We start from the raw sequence: 13,555 nt of genomic DNA on the forward strand, positions 1-13,555 counted from the left end.
ATTATGAAAATGTTTGTTTGCTGTAAAATATTAACTTCTGTAGTTTTACAGATAGTAAAATATTGTTGTCATTGGATGCTCATTGTTTTTCTGGGGTCACTGAAGCATTCAGATTTGCATTAATATTAGATTGTAAATTATTGTAGACCCTCAAAGAGCTGTAAGAAGCAGTCTTTCAGCTTGCCAGATACTCCGTTATTTCATGCAGCATTGTTAGACCTCTTTAAGTGTCAAAATTCCCTGTACCTGGATTTTTCCCATTACCGGCCACATGCTGCTTGTCTCTGCATCTGCACCTAGCCAGACCTGCCGCATTGTGCCCTGAGCCCTCAGGCCCGCTTGAGCTCTTGGGCCTACTAGCATTCAGCTGTACAACAGTTTCATCTTATCTCGTACCACTACTTTGCCACCGATTAACTCGCCTAAATACACATAACGTTACAGTATCTATGAACTTCGATGTGCATGTGGTGAAATCTTAGTTGGTGAAACCGGGAGACCCATTAGCATTAGCATTTTTGAGTGTGAACATTATGTACTGAGATGAAAAAGTTAGACATAGCAGAATACCACCAGAAATGTGGCCATCATATGAGTTTTCAAAAACCTTGTGTACTTTCTTGGTAGCCAGGGAATGCAGCAACAGAAAATGAGATAGGCTATTGAAGTAATTAGGTGCCCAACAGTATGAACAGGGAGTATGGCAACATGTTACCTATGTCCTGGACTCCAGCTATTCCAGCCCGGTGGACCGTGTGTGTTTGCCAGCTAGCAGCACCACCTGATCAAGGTTTGGCAGTACAAACAAGGCTATGAGAGAACTCCTATGCATCCTTACTGTTTTGCTGTAGGAAAACAATACCCCCTGGATACAAGCTGCTGATTTGCTATTGTCTTCCAGTCACTGTGAGATCGGCTACTAATCACTCATCAGAATGGCAAAGGCAGCAGACAGCTGATACAACACCTTCTACGAAACACCTACCTGAGTTGCCTTTCAATCAGCCACCAGGGTAGCACAGGTAGTAGCATACCGTAGAGCCACCTTCTTCATAACAACCTCTTCAGATTGTCTGACGACATCTCAGATATGTGATGTTGGTAATCAAAGATAACTGAAAATGACAGTATATAAAGGAAGACATTCACCACTGTACAGCAGTGAACTGTCCTGAAGAGGACTGCAGCAATTCGGTTGAAATGTTGGCAGTTTAGTTATTTTAACTGTTTACAATGATGCGACCCAAAATCCAAAATTATTTGATCCAAAATGATGTTATGATGCTCTTTAACAATAAATGTTTTGGTGCATCACAACTACTGGATGTGAATTCTGAAGCCAACCCAGTTTTTCACCTCATTTTATTTTGTGGTTTAAGTGGAGCTTGTCAAATTTCTATATTGTTGAGCTATGCTTCTTTACAAGCATAACAAACTAGCGGTCTTATCTCTTTAACAAAATTACCGTAGTTTTGCACATGGAAAAGTCACTTGTACAGTCTTTTGCCACCTTTTTATTCTCCTATTTCACACTCCCACATTACTTCGTTTTAATGTTTACAGTGTGTAAAGCCATCAGTGAAACAACCACTTCTTGTTCATATGTAATAGTCAGAGTGCTTCCCTGTGACATGCAAGTGGCCAGTACGTAAAGTTTGCAGTATAGCTGATGTCATATGCACGATTTCTTCTGGTCCGTTAAATGACATTTAAGTCATCTTCCACCAGGTTTTTAATTTGAGGAATCTTTTACCCATTGCTGTGGAGTGAAGGTACTTAGATGCGGTTTTCTTCAAACTTCATGCCAAATAATATAATCTTTTATTTCATATAAGCAGTTGTACACACAGTAAAAATGGTATCACAAGGATGATGAATTTCTTTCAGATTAAATTATGTTTAAAGTATTTGTGTTATCTCTTGTAAACAGGAGACTTAGTCTACAATAATTTTTGTACTCTTAAGTTACCCTCAGAGCAACATGTGAGCTGTAACTACTGGCATAATAATATATGACTAACATAATAATGTCACAATAATTATGATGGAATTATCGGTTCCAGTTCTATAACTTACATCAGTAATTTCTCGACTCGTCAGTTTCTCAGTGTGCAGCTGCAAAGAATGTCTCTTGAGATAAGTTTTATTTGTAATTCCCTCAAACAAGGACACTTTTTCCAGTGTTAGTAAGCTGATTTACCTTTTGTTACTTGTTAGTCTTTGAGTTGCAGAGTGGATTGTTATTTTTCTTGTTGATTAGTCCATAAACTGTTGACTTCATAATGGATTTTATTCAAACTGTAATATTTTTACAGAAAATCATCGCTTGGTTTTTACAAATGCTGGCTTCACTGATCCAAGGGAATATCGGTACTGGGATCCACATAAGAGGGCAATAGACTTCGACGGATTGATTGCTGACCTGCGGGACGCACCTGAAAATTCTGTTATTATATTACATGCTTGTGCCCATAATCCTACAGGGAGTGACCCAACACAAGAGCAATGGATAAAAATTGCAGATGTAATGAAGGTATGCTAACGTATATACCGTAATCTAGCATCAGAATTTATTGTGGTAGACCGATTGATTAAATTACCCTCTTCCGCTGGTCCCATTTGAAGGTATGCTAATATACATACTGGGATTTAAAGGTAACTGAAAATTAGTGTATGATGATTTCATAATTAACGTTTATTGGCAAACATTTTGTTTATTATTGTGTGGTGTAACACTAAATTGATGGTTGGCATACAAGCACTCTTGAAAAGAACTTCCGATGAAACTGTAATTATTTTCTTTCTCTTCAGTGTCTGTAGTTTTCCCTTCCTCCTGCTGAATTTTTAAAACTTCAAAAGTTGCAGATGGAACTACACGTATAAAATCGTTTGTCTGTGAGTCTTCAGATTTTTTTTCCAACAACTGGCCAGTTTCTAGAACGAGATTTTCATTCCACAGTAGAGTGTGCACTGATATGAGGCTTCTTGACAGATAAAACTGTGTGCTAGACCGTCACTCGAACTTGCAATCTTTGCCTTCCGTGGACAAGTGCCCTACCAACTGAGTTACCCAAGCACGACTCATGACCTGTTCTCACCACTTTATTTCTGTCAGTACCTCATCTCCTACCTTCCAAACTTCACAGAAGTTCTCCAGTGAACCTTGCAATACTAGCACACTTCTTCCTTTCATATTTGTATTTGCAGGGTTGAGCTCTTGTGCACCTTCATAATGAGGTGCTGCAAGCACGGTAGTGCACAGAGCACACAAAATTTCAAACTGTAACAGCCTAGCAGGTGAATTGCAGCTCTTACAGGCCATGTTCCAGACGAACAGTTACAACAAATGCTAGAATGAAATAAATAGTAAGTGCAGGAAAGTTAAAGGTGAAATGGCTGCAGGGAAAAAAAGGAAGATTGTCAGAAGGATTGATTCAGCGAAATTAAAAGTAATGGTGGTAACATTAAGTGTGTCATGGGAATTCCACTGTTAAATGCACAGGATAGAGCAGATATTGGAAAGAGTACATTGAAGTCCTCTGTTAGGGAGAAGGCTGGTCTGATGGCGTGATGGAAGATGAAACAGAAGTCGATAGGGAAAAACTAAGGAATACAGTATTGCAATCTGAATTTAAAAGACCTTTGGAAGACTTAGATCAAATAAGGCAGAAGGGATAGGTACAATGCCATCAGAATATCTGAAATCATTGGGGGAAATAGCAACAAAACAGCTATTCACATTGATGTATGGCATGTGTGAGACTGGTGATGCACTATCAGATTTTTAGTGAAACATCATCCACAGTATTCCAAAGAGATCAAGAGCCAACAAGTGCAAAAATTACTGCACAATCAAATTAGCATCTTATGCATCCAAGTTGTTGACAAGAAAAATATGCAGAAGAATGGAAAAGGAAATTGAGGCTCTGGTGTATGACGTTCAGTTTGGCTTTAGGAAAGGTAGAGGCACCAGAGACACTGTTCTGATGTTGCAGTTGATAATGAAAGCAAGACTGTTGGAAAGCAAGACATGTTCATAGGATTTGTCAACCTGAAAAAAGGCGTTTGACAATAAAATGGTGCAAAATGTTAGAAATTGCATATTTGTGAGAACCAAGAAGGAACAATAAGAGTGCAAATAAGTGCTTGGATTAAAAATGGTTGTAAGACAGGGACATAGTCTTTCACCCCTACTCTTCAATCTGTACATTGAAGAAGCAGTGGCAGAAATAAAAGAAAGGTGAAAGGATGTAAATAAAATTCGCTGATGACATTGCTGTCCTCAGTGAAAGTGAAGGCGAATTAGAAGATATGTTGAACTGAATGAACAGTCTAATGAGGAGTACAGAATATGGATTGAGAGTAAATTGAAGAAAAATGAAATTTATGAGAAGTAGCAGACATGAGAAGTGCAAAAAACATAACATCAGAATTGAAGATCATGAAGTAGATGAAGTTAAGGAGTTCTGCTACGAGGGCTATCCACAAAGTACATTACGTTTTGGAATTAAAAAAAAATAAAGTATTGGAAATTTTTTTAATTATATACAGATGAAAGCCACACTTAAATACTACTTTTCTACATAGTTGATATTTAAATTAAGGCACTTATCGTAGCGATGGACGAGCTTGGAAATTCCTTAGTCATAAAATTCGGCCGCCTGTGCCTTCAACCACACGGTTACCTCTTCTTGAAGCTGTGCGTCGTCATCAAAACGCTGCATAGCCAACCACTTCTTCATTGCTGGGAATAAGTGGAAGTCGCTTGGTGCCAGGTCGGGACTGTACGGCGGATGAGGAAACAGCTCCCACTTAAAAGATTCGAAACTTCACGAGTGGCATTTGGCATGTGGGCCCGGGCATTGTCGTGAATCAGCAAGATCTTTGAGCCCAACTTTCCCCTGTGCTTGTTTTGTACAGCTCTTCTGAGGTTGAGCAGAGTTTGGCAATACCTTTGAGAGTTTATTGTAGTGCCTCTTTCCAGGAAATCCACAAAAATCACACCTTTTCTGTCCCAAAAGAAGAGGTAACCACATGGTTGAAGGCGCAGGCGGCGGAATTTTACGACGAAGGAATTTCAAAGCTCGTCCATCACTACGAAAAGTGCCTTAATTTAAATGGCAACTATGTAGAAAAGTAGTATTTAAGTGTGGCTTTAATCTGTATATAATAAAAAAATTTCCAATACTTTATTTATTTTTAATTCCAAAACTTAATGTACTTTGTGGATAGCCCTCGTATCTGGGCAGCAAAAGAACTCGTGATGGACAGACCAAGGAGGACATGAAAAGCAGATGAGCACTGGCAAAAAGGACATTCCTGGCTAAGACAGGTCTATTAGTATCGAACATAGGCCTTAATTTGAGGAAGAAATTTCTGAGAACGTATGTTTGGATTGCAGCATTGTATGGTAGTGAGACATAGACTGTGGGAAAACTGGAACAGGAGAGAATAAAAGCATTTTTGATGTGGCGCTACAGATGAATGTTGAAAATTAAGTGGACTTACAAGCAAGCAGTGAGATGGTTCTCTCCAATATCATTGAGGAAAGGAATATATGAAAAAGCTGACTACAAGAAAGGACATCTGTTAATACACCAGAGAATAACTTCCATGGTACTAGTGGGAGCTGTAGAGTGTAAAAACTCTAGATGAAGACAGAGATCGGAATACATTGAGCAAATAATGGAAGATGTTGATTGCAGTAGCTACTCTGAGATGAAAAGGTTGGCACAGGAGACAAATTCGTGGTAGCCCACATAAAACAGTCACAAGACTGATGACTTAAAATCATATCAAGGCTCAAGCTTGCAGCAAACAGAAAATGGTTAATGACCAGAATTTCACAATGAGAAATGAGGCTACTCACAGGAGAGTAAATGAAGTTGACAACAAATTACTCAACTTACGTAGATGGTGTCGTATTCAGCCATTAATAGTGCGAAAGTCACCCTCTGTTAGAGTGGACACTTCCATTCGAGTCTGCCATTTCCTGCATCTCAGGCAGAATTTGCAGGATTTTGAACGGAGCAAAACAAGTATACAATATAAAGTGTTCACTACAAGCAACTAAAAAATGACTAGATTAGATTTTGCTAATTCACATGGATTGTATTTTACAGCAATGATCTCATTCACAAAATATTTAGAGGTTTAAGAAAATACGAAAAATCAAGGAACCAGGTTATGTATCTACTTTGGGAATAACTCATTTACAAGAACAGATGCCTTATTTAGATTTATAAGTATTTATACCAATTTTAGCCAATTCTTAATTAATGGCCTAATTACTTAGTGAAGCATGTCATTTGGTTGGGGAAATCTAGAGCAACAAAAGTATTTTGGCAAAAGTTGGAATCTAACAAGCAGTCTGGCTAAATTTGCGATGGAAAATCTAGGGATGTTCGAACTGTAACCTTATCTCTTAAGTTGATTAGTTTCTTCAGAATCAGAATGTTAATCTAAAGCCTAGATACCAGCCTTTCAATGGAGTAGTGTCATTGTTGTCAGGTGTGTTAGCTAAAAATGTTTTCCCATTATGTACTGTAATAGAATTTTTTTAAATCCCATCAAATATTTATGGGACGTAATTGAGGGGTCAGTTCATGCACAAAATCCTGCATTGCCAACACATAAGCAATTATGGATGGCTTTAAAGGCAGCATGACTCAATATTTCTGCAGCAGACTTCCAATGACATGTTAAATCTTGCCACATTCAGTTGCTGCACTCCACAGGCCAAAAGGATTTTCGACACTATATTAGCAGGTAACTCATGACTTTTGTAGCCTCAGTATATATAAAGCGCAATGTACTGACAGAGTGAGTCATAGCTGTCCAGCCGAAGCTGCTAAGGATAGAAACTTGAAATTTGAAGAGGGTGTTGACCTTACTCTACCGGCATCAGTTTCAAAATTCCACCCCTAAGGGGGTGAAATAAGGGATGAAAGGCTTTTTGAAAATGTCATTATTAAGGCAATTTTGAAGCTAGTCCAACAAAAATTGTTTTTAGGTCAGAAATAAAGAAATAAGCAGTTTTGGAAATTTAATCCCTTTGGGGGTGAAATAGTGGATAAAAAAATTATTTTGAGAATAATTATTTATTTAAGAACCATCAAAGTATTTTTAAAGTTACACATATGAAAATTGGTATTTGCTTTCTTGGTTAGAAATAAAAAAATGTGTTTCTTTGTTTTTGGAAATTCTATACCAAAAGTTCTGTGAAGTTATTTAATTATGAAAGCATTTCCAAAGCTAAATATATGAAAATTTTATTTGGCTTCTGTGTTAGTAATTAAAGAAATGTGTTTCGCTGTTTTTGGAATTCATCCAGAAAGGATGTGAAATAGGGGATTTTCCAACTGGAAAATGATTCAAATCCAAATAGAGGTGTTTTGCAGGATATGCTTCCTGCAGCCACCCTAGAAGGAAAAAAAAGACAGAGGATGAGATGGTCAGATGAAGTTAATAGACACCTCATGTTCTGTTATTACCAAGCAACAAACCTAGGAACCAACACAACTGGATACAGATCATAAGTATACACAACATTTATTACCAGATACCCAGAATTAAAATTTTTAACAGAACAACGACTAGCTGATCAGATCCGTGTAATAATCAAAGATAACAGGATACCCCAGTCAGAATTAGAAAACATCAAACAACAAGTACAACAAATACTGGAACAAAATAATGTGCAATCAGAAGAAGAAGAAGAAGAAGAAGAAGAAGAAAATACAGTAATGGACTCAAACATCCCAGAGCAAACAAACAAAGAACAACATGCATCAATTAAACAGTCAGAGGAAAACGAAATCTTAAGACAGCCACCAGAACAAGTACAAATAGAACACGAAGTGACACACATGTTAGATATAGAAGAAAAATTTCAGCTGACATATATAGAATACAAAGACACAAATACAGACATTAGACCATTCTTGCATAGACCGCCAAATAACCCACAAGTCGAAACAACAATAAAAACTATCAACACAATCATACACAACAAAATAAATGAAAACACAACTATGGAAGAGTTACAACTACTGGTTTACATAGAAGCACTCACTACACTAAATATACACACTAGGCAGAGATCAGAACCAACCAACACACAGAAGAAACCCACAAAACTAGCATGGCAACACAGGCTACAGATCAGAATAGAAAAACTGAGAAAAGACATCGGACAGCTAACACAATTTATAAGAAATGAAATGTCAGAAAAAAAACGAAAAAGGTTAGGTAAAATCTCACAACAAGAAACGATAGAGCAATTAGATGAAAAGAAGCGAAAATTACAAGCATTGGCCAAACAACTCAGAAGATACAAAAAAAGTGAAAATTGAAGGAAACAAAACCAAACATTCAACACAAACCAAAAGAAATTTTACCAGACAATAGATAACACACACATTAAAATAGACAATCCACCAAACATAACAGACATGGAACACGTCTGGAGCAACATATGGTCAAACCCGGTACAACATAACAGGCATGCACGGTGGATACAAGCAGAAACAAATACATACAAGATGATACCACAAATGCCTGAAGTGATAATTTTGCAACATGAAGTCACCCAAGCAATTAATTCTACTCACAATTGGAAAGCCCCTGGAAAAGATAAAATAGCAAATTTCTGGCTAAAGAAATTCACCTCAACACATTCACATCTAACTAAATTATTTAACAGTTACATTGCAGACCCATACACATTCCCTGATACACTTACACATGGAATAACTTATCTGAAACCTAAAGATCAAGCAGACACAGCAAACCCAGCTAAATATCGCCCCATAACATGCCTACCAACAATATACAAAATATTAACTTCAGTCATTACACAGAAATTAATGACACATACAACACAGAAGAAAATTATAAATGAAGAACAAAAAGGCTTTTGCAAAGGAGCACGAGGATGTAAAGAGCAACTGATAATAGATTCAGAGGTGACATACCAAGCTAAAACTAAACAGAGGTCGCTACACTATGCATACATTGATTACCAAAAAGCTTTTTATAGTGTACCCTACTCATTGTTACTACAAATATTGGAAATATACAAAGTAGATCCTAAATTGATACAGTTCCTAAACATAGTAATGAAAAATTGGAAAACCACACTTAATATCCAAACAAATTCAAACAATATCACATCACAGCCAATACAGATTAAGTGTGGAATATACCAAGGAGACTCATTAAGTCCTTTCTTGTTCTGCCTTGCTCTGAACCCACTATCCAACATGCTAAATAATACAAATTATGGATACAATATTACTGGAACATACCCACACAAAATCACACATTTGCTATACATGGATGATCTAAAACTACTGGCAGCAACAAATCAACAACTCAACCAATTACTAAAGATAACAGAAGTATTCAGCAATGATATAAATATGGCTTTTGGAACAGACAAATGTAAGAAAAATAGCATAGTCAAGGGAAAACACACTAAACAAGAAGATTACATATTGGATAACCACAGCGACTGCATAGAAGCAATGGAAAAAACAGATGCCTATAAATATGTAGGATACAGACAAAAATAGGAATAGATAATACAAATATTAAAGAAGAACTAAAAGAAAAATATAGACAAAGACTAACAAAAATACTGAAAACAGAATTGACAGCAAGAAACAAGACAAAAGCTATAAATACTTATGCTATACCAATATTGACCTACTCATTTGGAGTAGTGAAATGGAGTAACACAGATCTAGAAGCACTCAATACACTTACAGGATCACAATGCCACAAATATAGAATACATCACATACATTAAGCAACTGAAAAATTCACATTAAGCAGAAAGGAAGGAGGAAGGGGATTTATTGACATAAAAAAACCTACATTATGGACAGGTAGACAATTTAAGAAAATTCTTTATAGAACGAGCAGAAACTAGCAAAATACACAAAGCACTCACTCATACAAATACATCGGCTACACCACTGCAATTTCATAACCACTTCTACAACCCTTTAGATCACATAACATCAACAGATACGATGAAAGTAAATTGGAAAAAGAAGGCACTACATGGCAAGCACCCGTGTCATCTAACACAGCCACACATCGATCAAGACGCATCCAACACATGGCTAAGAAAAGGCAATATATACAGTGAGACGGAAGGATTCATGATTGCAATACAGGATAAAACAATAAACACCAGATATTACAGCAAGCATATTATTAAAGATCCCAATACCACAAGAGATAAATGCAGACTTTGCAAACAACAAATAGAAACAGTAGATTACATCACAAGCGGATGTACAATACTAGCAAATACAGAATACCCCAGAAGACATGACAATGTAGCAAAAATAATACAATAACAACTTGCCATACAACATAAACTAATAAAACAACACATTCCCACATACAAGTATGCACCACAAAATGTACTGGAGAATGATGAATACAAATTATACTGGAACAGAACCATTATAACAGATAAAACAACATCACATAACAAACCTGACATCATACTCACCAATAAAAAGAAGAAATTAACACAACGAATCGAAATATCCATACCCAATACAACAAATATACAGAAGAAAACAAGAGGAAAAAATTGAAAAATACATCCAACTGGCTGAGGAAGTCAAGGACATGTGGCATCAGGATAAAGTTGACATTATACCAAATATACTATCAACTACAGGAGTCATACCACACAATATCCACCAGTACATCAATGCAATACAGCTACATCCAAACTTACATATACAACTGCAGAAATCTGTAATTATTGACACTTGTTCAATTACCCGAAAGTTCCTAAATGCAATGTAACATATACCGTACAGTTAAAAGGAAGTCATGCGTGATCAAGGTCCGCGTCACTTTCCATTTTTAACCAGACATAACATCTGAGACAGGAAGAGAAATGATGATGATGATGATGATGATGATGATGATCTGTGGAGACCGTGCAAGCAGGACAGTGGGTGCTAAGCTAGTACTACATATACTTATGGAAAATCAGAATTGAATAGCAATCATCAGCAGAGCTAAAAGTGTGTGTTCTATGTATATTAATGAAAAAACAGTAAGCTGCCAGTTACAGAATAAAAGGCAGTTGCAGCATACAAATTGGATTCAACATAAACTTAGAATTACCCAATTGAAGAAGGCTGAAAATCCATAACACAACCAATAAAACACTACTACTATTATTATTATGAGGGCAGAATACATTTCTTCTTCTTCATAATCATCATCATCATGAACTATGCAGCATCTTAGATGAGCATTTGTGTGATTAACTTACCTTTGAGGAGGATGAAGTACTTGATTTATTCATGTGTAAGTGGGGTGTGCACTTTGCTTTGATTAAAATTTCTTTTTAGTTAACACAGCATACTCAGTTTCTCCAATCAGAGCTCTGACTGTCACCCACCACTGTTGCTAACTTGCCTTAACAGAGCACCAGCTGACTTGAAGTATTAAAGCTGTGTGATGTACATGTGTATTCAATGTTGGACAGTGTCAGGTGTCTATTTAACTGTAACTACATGCAGTAAGCAAGAATGAACTCTGCTCACATTGGCGGTCCACTCTCCATTTTACGAGCTTTAACCAATATACTATGAGAAATGCATGGAGGAACAAGACTTTTGGTCAGGTGAATACAGGGTTATAAATACAAAATCAAATAGGGGTATGCAGGAGTAGGTTTAATAATGAATAAAAAAATATGGTTATATACATGGAAGAATCCTGGAGATACTAAAAGGTATCAGATAGATTACATAATGGTAAGACAGAGATTTAGGAACCGGGTTTTAAATTGTAAGACATTTCCAGGGGCAGATGTGGACTCTGACCACAATCTGTTGGTTATGAGCTGTAGATTAAAACTGAAGAAACTACAAAAAGGTGCTAATTTAAGGAGATGGGACCTGGATAAACTGACTAATCCAAAGGTTGTACAGAGTTTCAGGGATAGCATAAGGGAACAATTGACAGGAATGGGGGAAAGAAATACAGTAGAAGAAGAATGGGTAGCTCTGAGGGATGAAGTAGTGAAGGCAGCAGAGGATCAAGTAGGTAAAAAGATGAGTGCTAATAGAAATCCTTGGGTAACAGAAGAAATATTGAATTTAATTGATGAAAGGAGAAAATATAAAAATGCAGTAAATGAAGCAGGGAAAAAGGAATACAAACGTCTCAAAAATGAGATCGACAAGAAGTGCAAAATGGCTAAGCAGGGATAGCTAGAGGACAAATGTAAGGATGTAGAGGCTTATCTCATTAGGGGTAAGATAGATACTGCCTACAGGAAAATTAGAGAGACCTTTGGAGAGAAGAGAACTACTTGTATGAACATCAAGAGCTCAGATGGAAACCCAGTTCTAAGCAAAGAAGGGAAGGCAGAAAGGTGGAAGGAGTATATAGAGGGTTTATACAAGGGCGATGTACTTGAGGACAATGTTATGGAAATGGAAGAGGATGTAGATGAAGACGAAATGGGAGATATGATACTGCGTGAAGAGTTTGACAGAGCACTGTAAGACCTGAGTCGAAACAAGGCCCTGGGAGTAGACAACATTCCATTAGAACTACTGACGGCCTTGGGAGAGCCAGTCATGACAAAACTCTACCATCTGGTGAGCAAGATGTATGAGACAGGCGAAATACCCTCAGACTTCAAGAAGAATATAATAATTCCAGTCCCAGAGAAAGCAGGTGTTGACAGATGTGAAAATTACCGAAATACCAGTTTAATAAGTCACAGCTGCAAAATACTAACACGAATTCTTTACAGATGAATGGAAAAGCTGGTAGATGCGGACCTCAGGGAAGATCAGTTTGGATTCCGTAGAAATGTTGGAACATGTGAGGCAATACTGACCCTACGACTTATCGTAGAAAATAGATTAAGGAAAGGCAAACCTACATTTCTAGCATTTGTGGACTTAGAGAAAGCTTTTGACAATGTTAACTGGCATACTCTCTTTCAAATTCTGAAGGCGGCAGGGGTAAAATACAGGGAGTGAAAGACTATTTACAATTTGTACAGAAACCGGATGGCAGTTATTAGAGTCGAGGGGCATGAAAGGGAAGCAGTGGTTGGGAAAGGAGTGAGACAGGGTTGTAGCCTCTCCCCGATGTTATTCAATCTGTATATTGAGCAAGCAGTAAAGGAAACAAAAGAAAAATTCGGAGTAGGTATTAAAATTCATGGAGAAGAAATAAAAACTTTGAAGTTTGCCGATGACATAGTAATTCTGTCAGAGGCAGCAAAGGACTTGGAAGAGCAGTTGAACGGAATGGACAGTGTCTTGAAAGGAGGATATAAGATGAACATCAACAAAAGCAAAACGAGGATAATGGAATGTAGTTAAATTAAATTGGGTGGTGCTGCGGGAATTAGATTAGGAAATGAGATGCTTAAAGTAGTAAATGAGTTTTGCTATTTAGGGAGTAAAATAACTGATGATGGTCGAAGCAGAGAGGATATAAAATGTAGACTGGCAATGGCAAGGAAAGCGTTTCTGAAGAAGAGAAATTT

General features: G+C 37.1%; 1 protein-coding gene across 1 annotated transcript in view; it reads left to right on the forward strand.

The window, feature by feature from the left end:
* Positions 1–13,555, forward strand: part of LOC124787640 (aspartate aminotransferase, cytoplasmic) — a 72,615-nt gene that overhangs the window by 29,409 nt on the left and 29,651 nt on the right. The window contains exon 4 of the mRNA XM_047254417.1: positions 2,316–2,533. Within this exon, the coding sequence (XP_047110373.1) occupies positions 2,316–2,533 (218 nt within the window). The remainder of the gene's footprint in view (positions 1–2,315; positions 2,534–13,555) is intronic.

The sequence above is a fragment of the Schistocerca piceifrons genome, chromosome 3 (genome assembly GCF_021461385.2).
Source record: "Schistocerca piceifrons isolate TAMUIC-IGC-003096 chromosome 3, iqSchPice1.1, whole genome shotgun sequence".
NCBI lineage: Eukaryota > Metazoa > Arthropoda > Insecta > Orthoptera > Acrididae > Schistocerca > Schistocerca piceifrons.